The 24,766-nt window shown below is 35.9% G+C and overlaps 1 protein-coding gene across 4 annotated transcripts; it reads left to right on the forward strand.

The window, feature by feature from the left end:
- On the forward strand, positions 1-24,507 carry LOC143876518 (serine/threonine-protein kinase BLUS1-like). 4 transcript variants are annotated; one of them, XR_013250410.1, is made up of 21 exons: positions 1-349; positions 5,346-5,600; positions 5,701-5,825; positions 5,975-6,019; positions 8,297-8,378; positions 11,221-11,289; positions 11,541-11,711; positions 11,846-11,911; positions 12,770-12,838; positions 12,986-13,051; positions 13,234-13,295; positions 15,117-15,398; positions 16,820-16,956; positions 17,128-17,225; positions 19,788-19,889; positions 20,182-20,233; positions 20,329-20,384; positions 21,223-21,287; positions 21,462-21,513; positions 22,613-22,693; positions 22,798-23,781. XR_013250410.1 is itself a non-coding variant. In XM_077378221.1 (21 exons), exons 1-20 carry the CDS (start codon positions 176-178, stop codon positions 23,916-23,918), a joined length of 2,097 nt encoding a protein of 698 aa, XP_077234336.1. In that variant the 5' UTR covers positions 2-175; the 3' UTR covers positions 23,919-23,962; positions 24,040-24,507. The 4 variants fall into 4 exon arrangements, 3 of the variants coding, with proteins under 3 accessions (XP_077234356.1, XP_077234336.1, XP_077234344.1); XM_077378221.1 differs by lacking the exons at positions 22,613-22,693; positions 22,798-23,781 and adding exons at positions 23,850-23,962; positions 24,040-24,507 and having other exon boundaries at positions 2-349; XM_077378229.1 differs by lacking the exons at positions 22,613-22,693; positions 22,798-23,781 and adding exons at positions 23,850-23,962; positions 24,040-24,507 and having other exon boundaries at positions 2-349; positions 17,128-17,219.
- The last annotated feature ends 259 nt before the right edge of the window (positions 24,508-24,766 follow it).

Here is a 24,766-nt window from a genome sequence, read left to right on the forward strand (position 1 = left end):
CATTCTTCCTTCGCCGTTTCTCATGGCCGTCAAATGAAGTCTAAAACGTTGAAAACAAAAGAACCAAAACCCACTTTTACCACAATTTCTTTCAAAAACCCCCACACAAAACCCTAAACCTAACCCTTCCCTCTCCTCCCTCCTTCCGGCGAGAGTTTCCGGCGAGTTTCCGGCTATGGGATGGATGGGAAGTGGCCGGAAAAATTACTCGGCGTCATCGGAGGACTACAAGCTGCTTGAAGAGATCGGATCTGGTGCGAGCGCTACTGTTCATCGAGCGATTTATATTCCTTTCAGTGAAATCGTGTCCATCAAGTGCTTAGATCTCGATCGATGCAATAGCAATCTGGTCTGTATCTTTAACTTCTCTTTAATAAATTTTCTGCAGAATTTTCGCTTTCTAGTGTTTGATTTGTGGTTTAATTGGAAGTTTGGTTTGGATTGTGTTGTTCTAATTGCTAGGTTAATGTTTAATTTCGGTGTTAATTAAGTCGTGAATTCAGATTAATGGAGTTTGGAATCAGGGGGTTTAGGTTAGGGTTTTTGGGTTGATGCTTTGACTTGGTAGTAGGATGCTTTGAAGTATAAATGAATTAATAACAGCAATTCTAACAGTTTAAGCTTTTGGAGTAATTGGTTTTTCACATGGTATCAGAGCTATTGGAAAACCCAACAATTCCTTGATATTAAAATGTATGTGTACGGCCAACCCAGAAAAGAGGGGCCACACGTGAGGGAGAGTGTGAGAGATGGAGCATTTGATTGCTGAATTTTGAGTTGGAGACAGGGTATAGTAGGGTGACTATAGTTAGCTTTTCGTTGTTCATAGAATATGTACTGTAATTTTGTTGTTCACTTCTTCTCACTTCTTGCATTGATGGTTAGGACTCTCTGCTTGATTGCTTGCTTGTGTATGGTAGATGGTGCGTAAAAAAGACAATCAACATACTTTCTAAGGCCTTATTAATCAACATACTTTCTAAGGCCTTATTACTGTATGCCTATATCCTACCTGTCCTTGGAGAAGAAACTTCCTATAATTTGTTGTACCCAGTGTTTAAAAATGTGGTTGTGACGCGGAACACGGCCAAGAAAAATCCTTGTCGACTCAGAGCAAATGCGTCTGACGTGATCAGGAGAGTCAAAGGAGTTTTTATTGACTCTGTAGGGCAAAACGCGGAATGTGGATGCAATGCAACGCGGAACGCGGCCAAGGTACAAGGGAGTCGACTCGGCCGAGTTCCTAGTCGAGTAAACGAGTTTTTAAACACTGGTTGTCCCTATTGATAGACAGGTTACACATTGGAGTATTGGACTGTTTCGTTTTGGTGACTAAGAATCCTTCTAATTGATGTTGATGAAGGCCAAGAATGTAACCACAGCATCTAGTAGTGCAATGGTACCACCTTGATTCTCTATTCAAGATCAATATTTGCTTCTCAACAGCAAATGCATTTTCCCCTATGTACCTGATGAGGACCAGGTTTAAGGCCTTCGACAAGAAATGGAAGAAAGTCAAGGAAGTATAAGTGAGGAGGGGGGGGGGGGGGGAGATAAGGCATTACTGGTGGTTCATTTGTCATTTCTTTACTTTTATAGGGTGTATTTGCCTATATGGCATATTTGTAATAAAGGAAAGAATGAGGGTTGTGAAGGTAGAACATTTGAAAAATGGAGGGAAGAGCTGGATGCCCACTATATAAGGGCATCTTCATTTGAAATTCATGGCTTTTACATCGTATTTGAATTGGAGAGGTTGTACCCTAGCTATGGGAGAGAGAAAACCATTATTAAAAGGAGCTTTGGTTGATGTTAGAAGGGAAATCCTGCTCAAAGAAGGCCTTCCACTTCTTCATTACAGATTGAAGTTCCGACTGTGCTCAGTTTTCTTTTACAGTTTCTATTCATTGAAATTCAATGAAGATTCAGTTCATTTATTTTCTTTCGCATCTTATGTTTTCCAACATTTTCAGCACATTTTTTGCTCATTTTCTGTTATTTTCAGCAACATACTAGTTTTAGGACTGTTTTGATCGGGAATTTCCATTCGTTTGCTACCCATTCTCTGATCTGGACTGAATTTGATCTTGTCTTATCATTTAGAAGTAGATCTAAACTAGATCTATATCAAATGATCCAAAATTGTTTTTTTATATTTTTAAAATTATTTTGCAGAATTTATATGGCCGATAATCCATATAAACAATGACTTGAAAATGGGACTTTCACTCACACATTCTATGAATGCATGTAATGTCTAAAGAAAGAGGAATCAAAACACCACAAATATAATAGAGTGGGCAAACAACTCACACCCACACACCTATCTATCAATTTCTAGAATGATAAAATAAAAGAACTACTTTCTGTATTTACCATGTACGGGGAAATACGGGCATTACTGGTGGTTCATTTGTCATTTCTTTACTTTCATAGGGTGTATTTGCCTATATGGCATATTTGTAATAAAGGGAAGAATGAGGGTTGTGAAGGTAGAACATTTGAAAAATGGAGGGAAGAGCTGGATGCCCACTATATAAGGGCATCTTCATTTGAAATTCATGACTTTTGCATCATATTTGAATTGGAGAGCTTGTATCCTAGCTATGGGAGAGAGAAAACCATTATTAAAGGGAGCTTTGGTTGATGTTAGAAGGGAAATCCTGCTCAAAGAAGGCCTTCCACTTCTTCATTACAGATTGAAGTTCCAACTGTGCTCAGTTTTCTTTTACAGTTTCTATTCATTGAAATTCAATGAAGATTCAGTTCATTTCTTTTCTTTTGCATCTTATGTTTTCCTACATTTTCAGCACATTTTCTGCATTTTTTGCTCATTTTCCGTTATTTTCAGCAACATACTAGTTTTAGGACTGTTTTGATAGAATTTCCATTCTTTTGCTACCCATTCTCTGATCTGGACTGAATTTGATCTTGTCTTACCATTTAGAAGTAGATCTAAAATAGATCTACATCAAATGATCCAAAATTGTATTTTTATATTTTTAAAATTATTTTGCTGAATTTATATGTCCCATAATCCATTCTGGCAAATGGGACTTTCACTCACACATTCTATGAATGCATGTAATGTCTAAATAAAGAGGAATCAAAACACCACAAATATAATAGAGTGGGCAAACAACTCACACCCACACCTATCTATCAATTTCTAGAATGATAAAATAAAAGAACTACTTTCTGTATTTACCATGTACGGAGAAGGAACAATGATCTAATAAGAAGAGAAAAGGAAACAGAAGTGAAAAAAATGGGAGAGATTCTGCCGACTCACAGTTCTACATCCCAATGCATGGCTTCTTCTTTTCAGATTTCTTCCGAATCACAGTTCTACATACCAGTGCATGGTTTCTCCTTTTCAGATGAAGGGGATCATTTTCTTCAAAGCTTCAAGATGTGTGTTTTCGAGTGTCTTGTTTACTTCTTTCTTATTTCTCTTTTTCTTGATCAGTATGCGTGCCCCCTATTTATAATAGTAGTAGTTTCGTTCAATCCCTTATTTACTATAAATAGTAAATTTCAAACTTACTAAAATAGTAATTTGCATACTTATTAAAAATAGTAACATTACTTGGAGATATTTTCTCCTAGAGAATATAAATAGTAAGATTACTTGGAGATATTTTCTCTTCCCTTCCCTTCTTAAGAGAAACTCTTTCCAAGAAAAAAGAAGAGAGATCTGCCAGCTCTTTCCTTTGATGCTTATCTTATTGTTTACACATGTGCAATATCTATACTTGTGAAATATTCTCTTGCATGTGGGACTCTTTGATCTGTGCCCGCATACCTATGAGATACACCTAGATCAATGCTCCCCTATTGGAAATTTTTTGCTCCTGTGAAATCGGACTGAAGTTGGGAATAAATCTCCCTGTCTCTATTGTACCCATTGCTCCAGTCAATCTAAACTTCCGTCCACTATAGTGGCTCATCATCCTCAATCCTCTCGCTGCTAGACAAGGTCGTCCTCAATCTTAAGGGGTCGATCTACAACGGACCTGACTGGTAGATGGTCTTTGAGGTTGATACTCGCTGGGATACCCTGCCTTCATCTACACGGTCTAATGCTTCATCGGGTCAGTTTGCCTTCATGTACCTTAGATCTCTGCTTGTCTGAGATCCTCCAATTTTTTATGTTGCATGCGTGTTGAATCCATACCACGATTATCCAAGGTTTTGTCTAGCCATGGTTGTGATACCGCATGATCCAAAATTGTTTTTTTGGATTTTTTAAATTATTATGCGGAATTTATATGGCCGATAATCCAATCTGGGGGATGGGTCTTTCACTCACACATTCTATGAATGCATACTCAACTCAACTCAACTCAACTCAACTAAGCCTTTGTCCCAAACTAGTTGGGGTCCGCTAACATTCTATGAATGCATGCAATTTCTAAATGAGGATGAATTTAAACACCACAGATATAATAGACTGGGTGAACAATCCATATGCATAAACCTATCTTTCAATTCCTAGAAAGATCAAATAAAAGAAATACTAACTCTATTTATCATCTATAGGGATGGAACAATGAACTAAGAAGAAGAGAAAAAGAAGCAAAAGTGAAAAAAAGTTGGAGAGATTCTACTGACTCTTTGTTCTACATCCCTGTGCATGGTTTCTCCTTTTCAGATGAAGGATATCTTCTTTTTTCTTCAAAGCCTCAAGATTTGTGTCTTCCAGTGTTTTCTTCAATTCTTCTTCTTTTTCTTGATTAATATGCATGCCCCCTATTTATAATAGGGGCCGTTTCGTTCAATCCCATATTTACTACCAATAGTAAATTTTATACTTACTAAAAATAGTAGATTGCATACTTACTATAAATGGTAAATTGTGGACTTACTAAAAGTTGTAAGTTTACTTAGAGATATTGTCTCTTAGGGATTTTCTCCTAGAGATATTCTCTCTTCCCTTCGTATGAAAAACTTTTTGCAACAAAATAGAAGAGAGACTTGCTAGCTTTCCTTTGATGCTTATCTTTTTATTAGGTGAAATATTCTCTTGCATGTGGAACTCTTTGATCTGGGCCCACATAACTGACATGGAAGGAATTTCGATGGAAATAATGACATGGAAGGAATTCGTGTAGATTTCATTTCTGTGGGGATGGAAAAGGAAACATTTCAGTCATTTTGGGGAAATTTAAAACCATGGAAATAACTAGATGTCACGGTCGGCATGTTAAGATTGATTTTGACAATTTAAGTGGATTATAGTTTCTCAAAGTGCATATAGTATAGGGATAAATCCCTTTCTTGCAGTCAACCTTATGTTGCGTACTTTTCTTGACTAATTCCTTTGATGGGTGGTGTGTTTACAGGATGAGATACGAAGGGAGGCACAGACAATGAGTTTAATAGATCACCCAAATGTGATCAGGGCATATTGCTCATTTGTTGTTGACCGGTGTCTGTGGGTGGTCATGCCATTCATGGCAGAGGGTTCTTGCTTGCACCTTATGAAAATAGCATATTCAAATGGATTTGAAGAGTCGATTATTTCCACTATTCTTAAAGAAACTCTTAAGGCTCTGGAATACCTCCATCGACATGGACACATTCATCGTGATGTCAAGGTAAGGTTAAATTGAAATATAACCTTTTATTTGTCAATACCCGGACGGCTATTATAAGAGACTCCAACCTTAGATGATTTAACAGAATGCGTCTTTGTAGGCTGGAAATATCCTTCTTGATAGTAATGGAGTGGTGAAGCTTGGGGACTTTGGTGTTTCAGCTTGCATGTTTGATAATGGTGATAGGCAACGTTCAAGAAATACTTTCAAAGGAACTCCATGCTGGTATGATATTTTATGATCTTTCTTAGCAATAATTTTCTTTTTTCTTTTTTATATGCGACTATATTATTATGCGAGGTATTTGTTATTATTTTCGGATCTGATCTATATTATATAAGCCTTGAAACTAGCAATTATTTTTCTTTTTACAGGATGGCTCCGGAGGTGATGCAGTCAGGAGGTGGATATGATTTTAAGTGAGTGTCTAGACACCTATAGAAACTTGAGGCGAGCCATTGGTTTCCACTTTTTTGAAAACAATCAATCACAAAGCAAAGCCTTGTTTCTCTCAATGATTATGAGAACTTATTCATTGTAAACCTTTATATGTCCATATTGTTCAAAGTAAAAAAAAAATTCAGATGCCTAATCAATATTTTCAAGCCCATATAAATATACATACACAATGCCCGTTGATTGTAAGATGTGCCATCATTTTCACTGGCACTATTTTTGTTGATTCCTTTTTTTGGGACATGATATTGGCATGCCAATTTTCAATAACCACAAGCCTATCTTTGTCGCTTTTGTTATTTTTCCCTCTATTAATTAGAATCACCAAAATATCATTAATTATTTGTAAATTTCTCCCTCCCCTTCAATGCCGAATACCATTTGTGCAGCCCTGCAAATCCAACGAGATTTTGAACGTTGCCTTCCACAACAAATGCCTTTTTGGATATCCTTTCAGTTCATCACTGGAGGATTTTTGTGGGTTCGAGGGGCACTTATACTTTTGGTGTGTTTTGGATTTAAGGGTTGTTCAAATATCCATTTCTTTCTTTCATGAATTGACAAATTTTCTTATCGTTTTATGATTTCCTCCAAGTTCACTAGCATTTTACTATACCCAAAATCAAGAAATCTGTATGTTGACAAATTTCATGCCATTTTTGTAAGGTCATTTGTTTTTGTCGAGATTTCTTAGAATTGGGGCTCTCTCAACAAGAAGATTCTTATTTGAGATCTCTATCAGAATTATTCGACCCCCACCAAGGACACTAGAATGTGCTTCCAAGTGTCCAAACTTCTTTCTACACTACAACCGAGCAAGCCTACTAGCTCTACGATAGACTTATCCTGGGTGTTACTAGCGATCTCCCTGGACTTACTGAGGTTTTACTTTTGTCCCGTAAGTAACTCATAACACCTTAGAATCGCCTTCAGGTTTAGAGCTTTCTCAACTTCCGAAGAGCTAAAGATCCGAGTATCGTCTGGAAATTGCAAGTAGGAAATCTCCAAACTTTGCTCACCCAATTTGAAGCCTTCAATTAGATTTAGCTCTTTATCTTTATCGATCAGCCAACTAAGGGTCTCCGCTATAATCATGAATAAGAAAGGGGAGAGGGGATCCCCTTGCCTCAAACCACGCGAAGACTTGAAGAAACCTTTGGGCGAACCATTTATTAGGACTGAGAACCGGGGATGAAGACATACAAGTCCTAATCCACAAACACCACCGACTCCCAAAACCCATGCTCCTTAGAAGGCAATGGAGGCAGTCCCACTCCACTCGGTCATAAGCCTTCTCCATATCTAATTTGCATAATATGCCCTTCTCCCCCTTCTTAACATAGTAGTCCAAGACCTCATCGGAGAGCAGAGCACTATGAACGATCTGCCTTTCCCAGACAAAAGATGATTGGTTGTTAGAGATTTTATGAGGAAGCACCTTTTTCAGCTGCTTAGCCAAGACTTTTTCCAGAATTTGTATAAACAGTTAAGCATGCAACCAGGCTGATCGGTCTAAAGTCGGTTATGCTTACTGTCCCCTTTACTTTTGGGGTAAGAGCAATGAAGGTCACCCTTGTGCCTTTGTGAAGCTCTAAACCTTCATAAAATTCCTTGAAATTTTTTATAACATCTCCGCTCACAAAATCCCAACAAGTTTGAAAAAAAGATCCAAGCAAAAACCATCCGGTCCAGGAGCTCTCTGTGTACCGAATGCAAAAAGACCTCGCATTATATCTTCTTCATCAAAAGTTTTTCTAAGGAAACTCTATCCCCATCCGACAACCTACTAAAAGGCACCCCCCTGGGATAGGCTGAACATCATTCTCAGACGAGTAAAGGACTGAGTAATAATTCACGATCTCCTTTACGGTCACTTCTGCTCCTCCCTCCAGATCGAAATTTGGTTGTCTCTTCTTCTCGCACTAGCAATTCACACTAGCAATTCGGGGGAAATATGCCATATTCTTGTCACCCTCCTTTTGCCAACTGACCCCTGACTTCTTCTCCCTTGTTCTTCTCTTCATCTTCTCTTTGTTCTCTTTCTTCTTCCCCTGGCCTGCATCAGTGTACTGTTGACTGTTCTACATATAAGTGGTGATCTTGTTTGCAAATACATTTTTCTCTTCTCAAATGCAGTTGCATGTCTTTTTCTATTGTTAAACCTATCTGAAATTTGTAGTATTTATTCAATACTTCTTATGAGTTTTGACCTGGATGCCTATTGCATCATCTTTCTACAGAGCTGATATCTGGTCATTTGGAATAACTGCACTAGAGTTGGCACATGGTCATGCTCCATTTTCAAAGTACCCTCCAATGAAGGTGCGTGCGCGTCTTGTTAAATCATGTATGAATTTAAATATTTTTCTATTAGTTCTCACTTTCCTCTATATTTGGATTTTCTTACAGCATGTTCTTATAGATTTTTGAGTCAAGTTACTTAATATTGGGAAAGATGTTATATCCACCCTAGCTCCATGCTGCATTGAAATGCAGAAATTAGTCTGCTATGGTTTTAAATTGATGCAAACAATTCCGTGAATAAGAAATTTAATTGAAAATAGAAAAATCAAATAATTTCCAACAATATTCTATTCAATCTGATTGCACGACTCTACTTTTATTCTAAAAGCATCCACCAAAGAACAAGGGCTCTTACCAACATGGTAGCATCATACCGCCAAAAGATGTTGCAACACAAGTGATTTCGAGCCCAAACCCTTTAACTCCTCAAAAGGTCTATCAAAAGTACCTACATATGACTATATGAGCCTAAACCCTCTTAAAATCCTGTTTTAATATGAACCATTGTTTTAGGATCAAGTTCAGTATTGACATCAACCTAAAAATATATTTGAAGTAGCCTAAAATAAAATAGAAAGTAATTTTGATGCAACTAAACTCACTAACTGAAACTAGAATCCTGAATTCTAGTTCAGCAAATTGACTTTCCAGTGCAAGTAAGGGATTGGACAGGTGGAACATCAAACGTAAGCACAAAAAATACATAAGATGAAAAAACAGTTTGAAAGAGACCGAACTAGAGCTCATAAATTTCAAGCAGAATAAAATAAACTTCTAAAAATTCATTGGCTGTTCAGTACATGGTGTGAGAACCTCTATTTACTGACAGTTCTTTGTAGAAATTTCTTCTCTCACTCTAATTTCCCATTTTCATTCATAACTATGCTTCTTCTCACCCGCTACTTTATTTTCTAATTTAGGACTCCTAAAGCAAAACCAGAATGAACTTCGTAGTTCTTTGCAGCAACTCATAATTCTGCTCCTAATCATAGACCAACAGTTTGAAAGAGACCAAACTAGAGCTCCTAAATTTCAAGCAGAATAAAATAAACTTCTAAAAATTCATTGGCTGTTCAGTACATGGTCTGAGAACCTCTATTTACTGACAGTTCTTTGTAGAAATTTATGCTCTCACTCTAATTTCCTATTTTCATTCATAACTATGCTTCTTCTCACCCGCTACTTTATTTTCTAATTTAGGACTCCTAAAGCAAAACCAGAATGAACTTTGTAGTTCTTTGCAGCAACTCATAATTCTGCTCCTAATCATAGACCAAAAGGCCCATAATGTCCTCAAACCATCCAAATTTGGCTACATACCTCTTGAATTAACCAGAACTCCTAAATAAAGGCAACATTTTGAAAAAAGAACTTCTAATTAGAACCAGACCTAATATCCTAGAACCTTCATCGATCCTTCCCAAATTGGTTATGTTCCAAGTTTCTGCGTTTGCGGGCCATACGGACAATGCATGAGATGTGTTCTTCATAAAATACTTTGAAATTTTTTCAAGTTCTGGCACGTTGGGGCCCACCTCTTGAAAGAGCGTCCTAAAATAACCAGCTAGCCTTAACTATTCACTGGTGGAATCATTCTATAGATAATTATCTTTTGTATTTGACTGTTTTCCTTATTGAATGCCTACTTTTTTATATTACCAAGTTTTTTGCAAAAAGAAGCTTTGACAGACCTATCAATTACAAGAAAAAATGTGCTCATGCACCATCAAACTTGACTTTTAAATGACATTGTTCAATGCCTAGTTTCCTATGCAAGTTCTTAAATGCATTCTTTTTCTTTCAATATTTTTGTTTTTATTGGTATAGTTCATCTGAAATCTCTTTGTTGAGAATGATTTTTTAATTTTTATCAAAAGTAGTATTTTTATTATCTTATCACTATTCTCAAGGTTCTGAAAATCGGAATCGAATCGTAAATCGTAACAGGGTTCGAATCATATCGAATCGTAAATCTGATCGTAAATCGTAAGATTTTTCAGATTATGAAAATATATAAAAATGATTTATATATAAAAATGAGAAAAAATATTAAAAATTATGAAAATAGTAAAAAATAAGAATAAAACTAATAATTATCTATTTTTCCTTCAAAACTATTAAATTAAATATAAAATTCCATGAGTAGTAATCCAAAGCACAAACCATATTCATCGTACAATAAATCACTAAAGAAAGCACAAACTGTATTCATCATACAATAAATCATCACATAATATATCACAATAGTAAACAAAGCACAGACTCAATTCTATAATAATTATCGTACAATTAATCATCATACAAAGAAATGCCAGCAATAAGCAAGACATATTGAAATATCACAATCAGTTCTCAAAATCGTACGATTCAAAGTCGAATCGTACTTGAATCGTAAGATTTTTATGAAAAACAATTCTTCCTTCAGATTTGAATCGTTCAACCCATGATTCGATTTGAATCGTACGATTCGAATCGTAAATCGTACGATTTTAACAACAATGACTATTCTATCATTATAAGTAGGGTATAGCCAATGATTACGATTGGATCTTATCTTTTATTATAAAATTTTGCTTTATGTGTGTTGGTTTGGACTGCAAAATGTGACCCTGGTGTATGAAATCTGGATGATTATATTGTGATTCGGGAAAATTTGAAAAAAAATATCTGGAAGATAATATGTAGACACATTTTTGGCACATTTATGACTTGATGTTCTTATGCTTAGTAGTAACCGTAGTAAACTTATCCCAAACTTGAATTTTTAGTACTAAGCTGAATTATGTTTACCTCGGAAAACTTTCATGATATCAAACCATATCACTCTCTCTGAATTGTTAGTCCTGTCTCCTGCTTATAGGTGCTTCTTATGACCCTCCAAAATGCTCCCCCTGGACTTGATTATGAACGAGACAAGAAGTTCTCCAAGGTATCAATGGTCTTTTAGAATAGTGAACGATTGGGAAATGGGAAGGTTAACCATCTGCAGGCCGTGGATAAGTTCTTTTTATCTCATTTGTTCGCTGATTATACTTTCATAAATCGAGTGCATAAGGATTTTAAACAAAATATATATATGCCAATTTGCCAATAAATCGGTTGAGACATTTCGACTATTTCTTATCATGCCATGTTGTATATTGAATAATCTTCTAACAAGAGATTTCCAGTTGTGATCAGTCCTTTAAAGAGATGGTTGCCATGTGCTTGGTGAAAGATCAAACAAAGAGGCCTACAGCAGAAAAATTATTAAAACACTCTTTTTTCAAGAATGCAAAGCCTCTAGAGATTTCTGTGAAAAGTCTTTTAGCTGAATTGCCCCCGCTTTGGGATCGTGTAAAACAACTTCAGGTTCGCCCCTTATAGATGTCGACATGATGTTGAGTGTTTTTTTTTGGTGTGTGTGTGTGTGTGTGTGTGTGTGTGTGTGTGTGTGTGTGTGTGTGTTATGCTTGGAATTCAGTGGACTCCTCACTTCCATGCAGCATATGGATGCTGCACAACTAGCTCTGAAGAGAATGCCTTCAGCAGAACAAGAAGCAATATCACAGGTTTGGTGTTCTTTTTCCTCTTTTGTTCTTCTTTTCTTTTTCTTGACTGTAATCGATAAGCATAAAATTGAATCCCCTGTTAGCAAGGTTTGAAATTTCAGTAATTTCGGTGTAAATCTGAAATTTTTAAAATTTTGGTATAAATTTCGGTTTCTGTCCTGGACAAAATCCGAAATTTAAAACCATACCTTTTAGTGATTGGTAAACATGAAGATTGAACCCCTGGGCTCATGTTACGCAATGTGTTCCTATTTTATTTTGTGTAGTTACTTTTCTGGAGAAAATTTAATCCCATCATATTTATTTTGAAACAAAAAAATTTCTCATAATGATATGAGATTGAGCCTTCTCTTGAACGAGAGACAGAAAAGCCATTTGAAAGATCTCATACAAAATCCACTAGAAAGTCGGTTTAAGGCAAGAAGAAGCCCCAAAAGTGACTCAAAACTTCTTGGACTTCCAGAATAGCTGCATGAAACTTTTTTTTTGAATGGTGGACATGGCATTAATCAGAGCAAAAGGAACAAGACCGAGGCGGTCTCAAAGCACAAGAAAGCAACAGCGAGCTAATGCAAGACAACAAAAACACATTTACAAACATGGAAATCTATAATATGTGTTGCCATTTACAATGGTTTTCTTGTGATAGTAATTATTCTGTTTACTAGCAGGTAGCTGGATTTCCTTTATATTGATAATGGAGCTTTACTATTTAAAAATCTATTTGGTAATTTCTACATCTTCAACGTCAAATAATGTCTCTATGGGCTAACACGACATTGAAATGCTATACATGACCAGAACTGCCTGTTTTTATTATTGTGTTTTTGTTATTATGTAATATGCTTCCTCTGCCAGAGTGAGTATAAGCGAGGTGTCAGTGCATGGAACTTCGATGTTGAGGATTTGAAAGCACAAGCATCGCTGGTATGTTATGTCCATTTCTTTGAAAATGTGAAATAGTTTCACATTCAGAGACTGATCTCGTTGAGAACTATCCTTTTGGTTTATTACATTTCCAAATTTGAAGCAACTGCACCGGTGAAATATTTTTACTGATTGTCTCAACTTCAGGATGATGATGATTTGAATGAAGTGAAGGAAGAAGATGAAAACTTGAAATTATTAGTTTACGATAAGGTTGGCTTATCTTTATCCCATCTGAATATTTTTAAGTTCTCAATGTTTATCCAATATGTGCAATGCAGATGCTGCTCTTTTAAACTTTATTTGTTTTTCCTTTTTATACTGGCAAATAAACTATTTTAAAAGAATAAAATAATGGCAAATAAACTAATGAAAACTTGGTGGACTGTTGGCAGGATCCCTCTGTTTCAAGAACTGGTTTCAGGAAATCAGTATCTACAAATGACACTGGTTGCAGGTATCTCATTTTGGGACCACATATCCAAGTTTCTTACACATCCCGACTGCTTCTTCTGGAGATCATTCGAAGTTTGCATCATTCTGTATAATTTAGGGGAGTGATATCCCCCACCCCCCTCTCTGATGGATATTCCACCCCCCCCCCCAACAGAAATCATTAGCTTTTAATGTTTTTTGAGTTAACGGTTGCTCCTCCACCCCTTAATAAAAGTTAATGATAGCTGTTAAAAGGGGGGTGGGGGATATCACTGCCCATAATTTATTACCCATTATTGAGGCCTATAAAATTTTTAGTTACTGAAACTTATACTATTTTATGACAAATCAATTTTATCCTTGTCTAGTGTTGACCCTTCACGTTTTGCATCTATTATTTCTTGGTAATGTTGTGCCAGTAACTGTTTATGGTCTATGTGTGGAATAATATACTACATGTCAAGTAAAAACACTAACCATGTCTTCCTTCATAGGGCCCCACTAAAACTTAATTTAACTTACCCAGAAATTAAGTAAAAATCACTGAAATTCTCCATAAAGTCTGCCAATTTTTGTGATGAATTGATCTCATTGGGGCCCACTGTTGACGTTAGCATGGTATTTCGGCCGCCTTCAGCCTTACTTTTGGATCTTGATCGGCCCTCTTGTTCTCTCGAAGCACCTTTGCATTAGTATGGGGTAGTTTACGAACTTTGTTTGCGTCAACACCCACCATCATTTTTTTCTCTTGTATTTGAGGATGCAAAAGCATAAAATTAGACAAATGGACATTGCGCACAATGGTTAAATTTATGGGGTTTTGTCTGTTATTATGTTCTTATTGAATTACCTAGTCTCATATACAAGGATATCTTTTATATGGTTTATTTCTATGGATCCATCTTTTCACAATATAAATGGTACTAAATTCAGTCTTATTTTTGAGGAATAAAGGGTCTTCTTCACAATAATTATCGTGTTACTCACAACAAAGATCCTCCATACAGATTTGGGAAGGTTAAATGTTGATACAATCTATATCCATTTTGGAAGGCATCCACTGACATCCACAAACTTATATACTACTGCCGTTCAATCAGTGCCGCCGGCACAAGAAGGAAAGATTCCTCCCAAAAAGAAGAGACGCGCATCGCATCGCATCTCTTAAACCTGTTGAATAAGCATAGTTGCCTACATCAGTTAAGAAAGGCTCATCGCCCACTACAACTTAGAAAGCCTCTCTCATTCGCTTACCGGCACTACTGAATCAATATGGGAAGGCCAGAAACTATGCCCGCTGCCCTCCGGATCCGACGAAGTCGAAACAATTGGATGGCCAGTCTTCGCTCGGATCCCCCAATAGCTCCGTCCCGTGTTTATATCAATGTCTGATTGTTGAGTGGATTACTGTCCCTGTAGCTAAAGTAATCTGTTTCAATAGAGAACGAATATATCCTCATCTCTTAAATAAAATAATAACATCAATTCAGTCAAGTTAAACTTTTCATTAAGGCATATTAGCTTGTTACAATGCTTTAGAATTCATTTTTTGTCTTTTTATGATGATGCTTCTATCCAGAAAATTCTTGTTTTTTTTTCACTCGTAAATTCTCCGTAAAGGATTATAATTTTCACTCTCCATTAATAGTGTTTTGTTTCATGATCAACTTGTCTGCATCACCTGCATCTCAGATCATTTTTTACTCCTAAAATTTGAGTTTACCATAAAACTTTGTTTATGGGTCCCGCAATCGTGTGATAATCTTTGGAGGATGGACATCTCAGTATCTCACTACTTGCACATATTCTTATTTTTGTTTTTGACATTGAACATTTCTTGCAGAGTAAGTATGGGCCATGTTGAAGGGTTGGATGCGAGCTGCTTGACTGTGAAGGAGGAAATTTCCGAAATTGATTTAACTAATTCCAGCATCCTAGAGAAAAATGGCACATGTGAGAAAGATGACTCAAGTGATGGACCATTATCATCAACATCAGGAAAGGAAATGGAGCATGAGCACTGTAAAATTGAAGTAGGCAAAACCCGCCGAACTCATAGCGGGCCACTTGTGCCCTCTACTGTGTTTAATCATTCTTCATCAGAAAGGGAGCACATTACTGAAAGGTTCACTTTTGTATATTCAAATGAAAGGTTCACTTTTGTATATTCAAATGAAAGGTTCACTTTTGTTTCATTTTTATGCACCACCATATGAGTTTATTGTACTTTAGTAGAAGAAGAACCAACACAATTAGTAATTTCTAAGATATGCAAATGGCATTCTCTGATATAACATGCTCGTTCTATTATTTTCCTTCTGCGAGCTTGTTGTGGTTTGACGGGGAAATAGGACAGATTTAATTTAGTTGAGATACGAGAAAGGACAGAACTTAGTGGCAATGGTTATTTTGTCAAGATGATGTGAAATTGATATATTGGTAAGGAATTCTTACGAGAAAATCTTCAGCTCAAAAAACTGCTATTTGATACAATGGCAAACCCATAATAATGTTGCAATGAACTATATGATTGGAAGTTCTTTGGTTACTAAAAATACGTGTTACTTATAGAGTTATAGTGTCTGGGGGAACCTCCCAATTTCTTTTCTCTATACTCATGCTCCCCAATATAAACTAGAACATTAATACTGTATCAGCTGATTATCAATTTGAGAAGTTTTTACTAGCTTAGATACTCTTAGGAAAGGCTGTCTTAAATCCTAATATCCGTTCTCTTTTCTCATGTTTTCTCATTGAACTACTTTTCTATTTATGTTTACTCCCCTCCTGTTAGGTTTATGCTATTTGATTATAATATTGCAGGGGATTGACTCAATTATGAGACTCATGGTTGTTTGCACTAGTTCATCCTTATTATTTTTGCTGAAAGGAAAACTTTCTCTATTTTCTCCTTTCAGATGGTTTCACTGAATTTAATTTAATTAAAACCATGTTTAAAATTTCGGCCGAAATCACCAAAACCCGAAATTTCGGCCAGAGTACCAAATTTTGGCTGAAATTTCCGTAATTTTGGCCAAAATTTCGGAAAATGAGTTTTTTAAGTTTGTTTAAATTTTTTGGATCCGCCGAAATTTCGGTACAATAATGAAATTTTCTATGATTTTTTACTGAAATTTGGCTGAAATTTTGGTTTTGGCTATGTCTGAAACCGAAACCGAAATTTAAATCCATGGTTATGACAACATTTATTACCATTTTCGTCTTCTATATTTTCTTATGTGTAAAAATGCCAAAATATTGAGATATTTCATTGTGAGATAAAAATGTTAAAAATGTATGTGCGATATTTACTATCTCTTGAAGATTTTCTCTAAATCTTGCCAAAATATTTATCTTTTCATCATATCGGCAATATTTGTTGTCTGTTTGTACTTGCGCTACATTTGATTTACATTCATGATCTTATCTTTGTTCTTATAGACACTACAAGCATCAAAACATGCACTCACTTTAAGGTGAAAACACAATTGTATAAGCGCTAAAGCTGAGATTTATTAATTTTTTTGGGTTTATTATTGCTATTAGATGCGAGGGTGAAAATCAATCAGCAACTGAGAAGTATAAACGAGATGCACGGAAAGGACCAAACTTTAGCGGTCCCCTAATGCTTCCAAACCGAGCATCTGCCAACAGTTTATCAGCTCCCATAAGATCGTCAGGAGGTAACATGAACTATTAGATTCATATTGCAGTTGCATCCTTCTCACTTTCGGCATTGAAAATTTAACAACTGGGGCAAGGAATTATCTTTTTACCCTCTTTGCTTTGACATGGAACACAAGTTCAAGGGCCAAGGAATCATGTAATGTTGGTCCTCTGTTTTTGTTCTACAGGGTTCAGAGACTCTTTGGAGGATAAATCAAAAACTAATAATGTTGTGCAAATAAGAGGCCGGTTTTCAGTAACATCGGAAAATGTGGACCTTGTAAGGGTACACCTCTAATCTTGCATCTTTTTTCCAAATTTAGTTACCTTTACTAAAGATAACTATGTAGGGGACTGATATCCACACAACCATATTTTGATAGTGGAACTACTAACTCTGTTTTACACTTCAATGATTGGATTTTTACGGGTGTTACAATAGTCGAGATCCTTTCAATCATCCAATCATAAACGTGAGTAGTTCCATTACCAAAATATGGTAGTGCCGATATCGATTACCAATTATGTATTGAAGGATATTCCATTATGCTCAGTTTTACAAAATTCTTCCCAGGTTAGTGCCAAATTCTAGGAACCGGTTTAAATACTATTCATGTTTGCTCTTTTCACATTTTAGTGTTATTTCAGCATTCTCTAAAAAAATCTTCCAGTGTTGGTGATTGGTTTGTCAATTCTCGACCAGTGCTATGGATATTTACTTTCATTGGTTTAATCTCTTCCACATGATATATATATATATATATATATATATATATATATATATATATATATATATATATATATATATATCGATGCCATGGACACTTAGACATCTTTGCATATACTGACGCAAATTGGGCCGCCTCAGTTACTGATTGATGCTCTACATCAGGATATTGTGTCTTCCTTAAAGGCACTCTCATCACTTGGAAGAACAAGAAACAATTAGTTGTTTCTCATTCTAGTGCAATAGTGAAATGTATGGCAGCCGTGGATTTAAATGTTGGTTTTGGCCACGCAGGAAATTTTGGCAGAAATCATGTAAAACCTAGATAAAAATTTCAGTTTATTAATTTATTTAAAATTTCCACCGAAGTGTGTAAAATTTCGGTAATTTTGGTGGAAATTTCGGCAATTTCGGTGGAAATTTTGTAAGGGTGAAAAACGGGCGAAAAATTGAAATCCTGTATTTTTCCTATCAATGTACTTTCGGTTTCTGTCCAAACCGACATTGAAATATTTCGGCTGAAATTTAAAACTACGAGGGCAGCATCTCATGGTGCATGTGAGCTTCTCTGGCTTTCCTCCTTGATATCTGAGTTGGATTCTGACACAAAGGGTCTAATGCCCCTTCATTGTGATAGCCAAGTGTCTATTCACATTGCTTATGATGCGGTTCTTCATGAGCAGGCAGAGCATATTGAGGTTGATATTCACTTTATTTGAGAGAAGATCATTAATGGTCTTTATCTCTTCTATATGTCCCTTCGTGGAATCAACTAGAGTAAATCTCCACTAAGGTCATAGCACCTTCCCTTCTTCAAGATACTAGTGTCAAGATAGGCATGTCCAATACATATGACCCATCTTGAGGGATGTGTTGTAATGTATTGTGTCCATGTATATTTAGTTGTATTTAGATTGTTTACTTCGTTTTATTTCTTTGTTTCCTTCCATTAAGAGTATTTCAGTCAGTTGTAATAAGCTAGTCTTTTTAATATAGCAAAGGTACTCATTTCCTCCTTATGCTTTCACCATAAGCTTTTTATTCCTTTCCATCTCTTTTTCTCTCTTATACTTCTTTATTTGCTTGATTGCCTTGATTCCATCTAGCATCATTTGAAGGAAAAGATGTCCCTTTTCCATGTTTTTAGAGAAGGAAATGTGGTAGCAGACTTCCTTGATAAGGAGTTGATATTAGATATGTATTAATTTTGGAGAAATATCTGCCACTTTTGCTATTTCTTTCATTCTAAATAAAGTGGTTCCCTATAATTCAAAAAAGAAAAAAGAAAGGTCCAATAAGGCACGTGAGACTTCTGGTCGTTCAGAAATTTGTATGAGAAAGCATTTTCGTTCAAAAATGGTAGACCAACATTTAGGCAATGTGTTTGGAACATGAGCATATAACACATTTTTCTGGGGCCATCAATGCACATTTATCTATTGGAGTGGTACCCTATCATGGCAAAAGAAAGAAATGAATAGGTGTGATGCCTTTCTAGATGGCAAAGACAGAATAATAGGGGGTAAATTTGCAATTTGATTTTTGGGTAACCAGAAAAATGGAGAAGATGAAAAGAGAATTGACAAAGTGGAAGTTTAAGTGTGAACTTTGTGACAAATCTAGCCAAAAGTCTCTTGGAAAAGGTGAAAAGAGAATCCCTAGGGCACACCCACGAAAATGAGAGAAAAGGAGAAGCCAAATCAGCTCCCATGATTTGTCTCTTCTTGTATTATAAATACTCAATCCAATTACAAGAATGCACTTTTAGTATGGTACATTAGCTCAGGGTATAAAAGTAAACTCCTATCTAATTATATACACTTGATGATGCGTGTGTGCACTTCTTTACAAAGATATGACCAGGTCACTTATATACACCCAATGATGGTGTATATAAGCATCCATGTTTCACATATTGTAGCAGAGAAAAAAATACTTCCAGAACCCATTGAAAATTCTAGCATATCATTTCTTTTCTGAATTTTATTTCTATTTTTCTCTTAGCAGGAAATACACATTGGAACCTTGATAAATGTTGTCTATACCATTATTTATTTCTTACAATTATACTCCTCTGGTATCTATTCCAATTGATATCATATTATTTCCTTGTTTTCTCAGCCTATCAGTCAGTCACCCAAGGAAATCAGCAACAGCGCAATACCTACATCACTTCTTATGCCTTACCTTCAGAATCTTTTTCAGCAGACTGCATTCCAACAAGTAAATTAGAGAGATTTGATTTTTCTTCAGTTAGAAAACTCCATTTAGAGTCATTAATAAGGGACAAAATTCCATATTAGATAAATGACAAAAAGCACGAGACAAAACATACTTGTTACTCAGTGGAAACCTTTGTGTTGAAGAAATTAACTCGTAAAGCATGTCTCAAAGTTTAACAATTTTCTTCTTTTTTAAAAATTATAGGATCTTATCATGATATTTTTTGAGTGTTTGAGAACATCACTTAAACTCGTTTTGAACTTCAATATTTTTCTTTTTTTTTAATTTTCAGGATCTCATCATGAATTTGTTGAATAACTTGCAACAAAATGAGATAGTGGATGGTGAGCAGAAAATATTTCTTATTGTGGTGGTTTCTTATATTTATGCACAGTAAAGTTTTTATTGCTCCTATACAAGCACTTTAATTATGTTTCAGCATTTCAAACTGGGAAGTTGCCTCCACAAGCTCGCAATTCAGAGAATGATACAATAGTAAGTATCTTTTCTACCCTGCCGCTATTTTTGTTCCGTCTACAGAACTGATATGTGGTCAGACTTCTCAAAAAACCCATATCATATGTTCTTTACAGAGAAAACTTCCTTGTGATTGTCATGCACGAGTTGGGAAAAATAATATTCTCAGTACAATACTCTGCCAATAATTTGGTCGATTTAATTGAATAATGGTTACATATAATGATTGCATATTGACTCTAAGGAGATCTAATAATTAGTCCTAGAGCTAGTTTAGGAGTGGAACTATTTAATTTTTTTAGCATGTTATTGAGTAATGTAATCAGTTCTAGCACTGTTGGTCTGTGGTTACCTTAGCCGGTCAGCCCTAGTCTCTTTGCTTCCATTAATAAATTTATCTTTTCAAAACTAAAAAGCTTAGTATTCTAAGCTCTATGAATCAGCCAGAAGTTAGATATGGATAACTCATGGGATGTGTGCTGTCCATTTGTAAAATTTGTAGGATATTATTTGTCTACATATGAACTGCTTTTCTTCAGATATGAGCTGTTATATCTGTAAGTTGAATGTAGCCTTCTACTAGGAAAGATAGAACTGCATCCGCATTGAGCATCTTGTCATTTTGAACTCCATTTTTCAAATATATTTATATCCCAGTTATGAATTTCCTGCTTAATGATTCATTTGCTTCCAAGAATTATTTTTCATTAACAAAAACTTGCTAATATTCAAATTAAAAAAATAATAAAAACTTGCTGCCTAGCTGATCATTTATCCCAATATGCTTGCCGTGTAATAGTATAATGATGTTTTCATTATGTCTTCTAAAAGAGAAATTATATTGCCAATTTTACAGATTGAAACAGGGAGCTCCGAAAGAGAGCGTTTGTTGCTTATCAAGATTTCAGAGTTGCAAGCCAGGTAGGTCCTCGTCATGTGGAGCGACCGAGGAATTTGTATAGCTGGATTTTATCTAAATGTTTTGAATTCTGCTCTTGCAATTGTGACATTGTTGATCAATTTTCTGAGGCAAAAGGAGAATTGTGAATATAAGACAAAACTTTGTTGATTCTATTTTTTTCCTTTTTTGTGCAGGATGATTAATTTAACTGATGAGCTGACGGCAGCAAAGCGGAAACACATACAGGTGAATCACAATGGGAAGATTCTATCTTGTTATCCTTGTTTTTCATGAAATGATAGTTTGAGGATGAGCAAAATATCACTATTTTTTCTAAATGGTTTAGATTCACTCACGAACATTAGGATAGCCCCTTTTCATGAACTATTATCTTTTTTCACATCCATCACGGAACTATTGTAGGGTTACTTTGAGTTATTGATGCTGATTGTGTATACATTGAAACATCTACAACTATATAAAGACGATGATCTGCGACTTTTGTGATCCAGCAATATAATTTTACCCTATCCAATCAAATATTCCCTTTCTACTGCATACCCTGACTCAAAAGGTCAACATATAAATGTTAAAGAGTACTTGTATATATGAAGGTATATTTTGATCTTTTGTAATATGGTATATAAGCTATTGTACTCGGAGATTACTTATTAATGAAATCCCATTTTCTCCTTGATGTTTTCTCTTCTTTCTTCTAACTTCTTCACATCATATCTTTATGTTTACATTATATCGGAGGGATATTTTTCAAGTGAAATGCTAAAGACCAAGATTTATGATTCCAAATAGATATTTCATTCCGTTCCAGTTTTTTCTTCTCTTCTCCGTTTCCTGTCTTCGAAATCCATATATTTTTTCCAAAATCATATTCATCCATCTCTCTTCTTTAAAACCTGGCTTAAAAATATCCCTCGAGACATAGGGTTGGTTGTGTCAACCAATCTGTATATTGTCTGGAAGTGGACGGCCAAGTTCTTTTCGGATAGGACTATTCCTTTTTTTGGAATTCCTCAGCAACCAGTAATAGGTGCTTTCTGTGTTCTTCTCTTGTTTTAGAGTACACCAGGACATCGTCTATGTATACTAGGCAGTAGTCCTTAGGCTTCTGAATATATTATCCATCCGCCATATCAAAATAAAATATATATTATCCATCCGCCTTTGGAACATTTGTGGAGCATTACGCAACCCAAATGGCATTACTAACCATTCATAATGCCCTTGTGGAGCACTAAACGCTGGGTAAGGGATGCTTGGATGCTTTTTTCATCCATTTTGATCTTGCCAATAACTAATTTGCATACTGTCCTTCTTTTTGGCACAGCCAGCACTTGCACTTTGAGTGTGGTTTCCCCATCGGACAAGGTGGTCTATTTTGGTGACCTTGAGGCGCTTTTCACCTGAGGTACCTTCCTTCGGATTTGAATGGTTTCTTACCCTTCAACTTCCTTTTCCAGTGGGTTTTCCACTTGCTTCTCTGATCCTTGAACTTCCTGGTCTTTCATGTAGCTGGCTTGCCTGGTTTCATTATCCTGGTTGTTGAAGTTGTCTTGGCCATCTAGATCGTCGATCATCTCGATACAAAGTTGGTCGTGGATTCATCGGGCCATCTGGGTGGATCCCACAATTCTTCCATTGTAGATCATCTGGGAGAAATGTTTTGATTTCTCATCTGCATGGTAATAGGCCATTAGGACATCTGTCTGATCACCTTAGGGAAAAAATACAATGGGAAGAAGATCACGAAGAGTTGACAAAGTGGAAGCTACCACCAGTAAGGAAGAGTTCTATACCCCCACAGTGTTTAAACCAAATTCGTTCATGAACTTTGAAGTCCATGAGGGATGTAGTACTATAGAAAGAGCCCAGTCAGTGTCTGTGCGGCTCGTGCGGGTACCAATCCTAGACATCATCACATATGGCGATGCCTTTGCCTACGCAGCATTTCTGCTTGGCCAGCACCCCTTCTCTGTCCTGAAAAGGGTCACTAATAGCTTGATTAGTGAAAGCGTTATCTTGGAGATAATTGTTTTTTGAACCTACACTATGCTCGAACTGTCATGGATACATGTTATCATGGTTTTTATCTTCACTAAGTTGATCATCAGCGGCAATTGTATTTGTTTGTTACAAGAAACTTATTACCAGTTGGTAATCAGTTCTTATGGCAAACTTCTGAGGAAGTAGCCAAATTTCGGATTTGCCAATTTTTTGGAATTCTTCAGCAATCAGTATAAGGTGCTTTCTGTCGAATATTCAGGACTTTGTTTATCTTCAAAAAGCACAATAGTCTAGTTCCAAGTATATTTATAGTTTGCACACATATTTTAGGAGTAGTGCATATAATATCAACGCCAGGCAAGGCCCCTAATTTTGAGGAGATATTCTTCGAAATTAACAGAACTTTAAAAGGTTTAGCTTTTTTATTCATCCACTTAATTTATGGAACAAATATGGCTGAAGACATCCATACATTTTACTTAAACTATAGAAAATAAAATTTTGAAAATTATCTACTTAAAATTTTGAATGATTTGATATGGATCAATTTGTCTTTTCAGTTGCAACAGCAGCTAAATGCTGCATATGGTCAAGAAGAAGTTAGGAGCAGAAGAGAAAGGGACTCTTGAGAAACAATATATCAAAGATTGTAAAAATAGCACTGTAGACTCTGGTAAAAAACCGCCGTCACCTCTAATTTTCCATTCTCTATCTTTTTATGACAATTGGTTTCTACTGTTTTGCTATCAGTGCATGTAGAAAGAAGCAGGAGCAGGGTCTCAATTCCTCTGGATCGTGCTTCTAGACTACTTATTGAAGAATTTCCTATGAGATATCACAACATTCTCCTAAGCGAATTTCCTCGAGATATACATAGCCCTCCACGGCTACCTACTGCTTGTTGTTCGCCATTCGAGGTAGCAAGTAAACGTCATTGTAGTACCTAATTGGCGATTCTTTTTGAACCGGTCATCGCCTATTTGTGAAGCCGATGGTGGTGGTGGTACTGTTTTATCTTACGGTTTATATTGTCGTCTTTGTAAATGTTGGTAGCAGAAGTTTATATTTTGTTGTTTGGGGTTGGAATCTGTCATTTTTTTTCTTCAATTTACTGTTTAAGGCCACCTATTTGTGAAGTTGGTGGTGGTGTTGTATCTTGCAGTTCATATTGTCATATTTGGAGATGTTTGTAGTTGAAGTTTCTGTTTTGTTGTTTTAGGTTGGAATCTGGCTTTTGTTTTTCAAGGCATTGTTTATGGCCATCAAAGCATTTGATTACAGGTAGAGTGATCCAAACCCAAGGTTGCATTCCATTAGCTATAGAGTTGCTAGATACAATGCATGGAAGAATATTGTTTGTTTGCTGATGAACAGCAAAGCAAGTGACTCTCTTGCTATATGGGTGTCTTGTAAATCTAGGATCAAGGCATTCAATCATCTTGAATATCATTGTGTTAGAATGCCATGATCACCCAAA

Source organism: Tasmannia lanceolata, unplaced genomic scaffold (assembly GCF_043159265.1).
Source record: "Tasmannia lanceolata isolate RefF3 unplaced genomic scaffold, GAP_Taslan_0.1 ptg000002l, whole genome shotgun sequence".
Classification (NCBI taxonomy): Eukaryota; Viridiplantae; Streptophyta; class Magnoliopsida; order Canellales; family Winteraceae; genus Tasmannia; species Tasmannia lanceolata.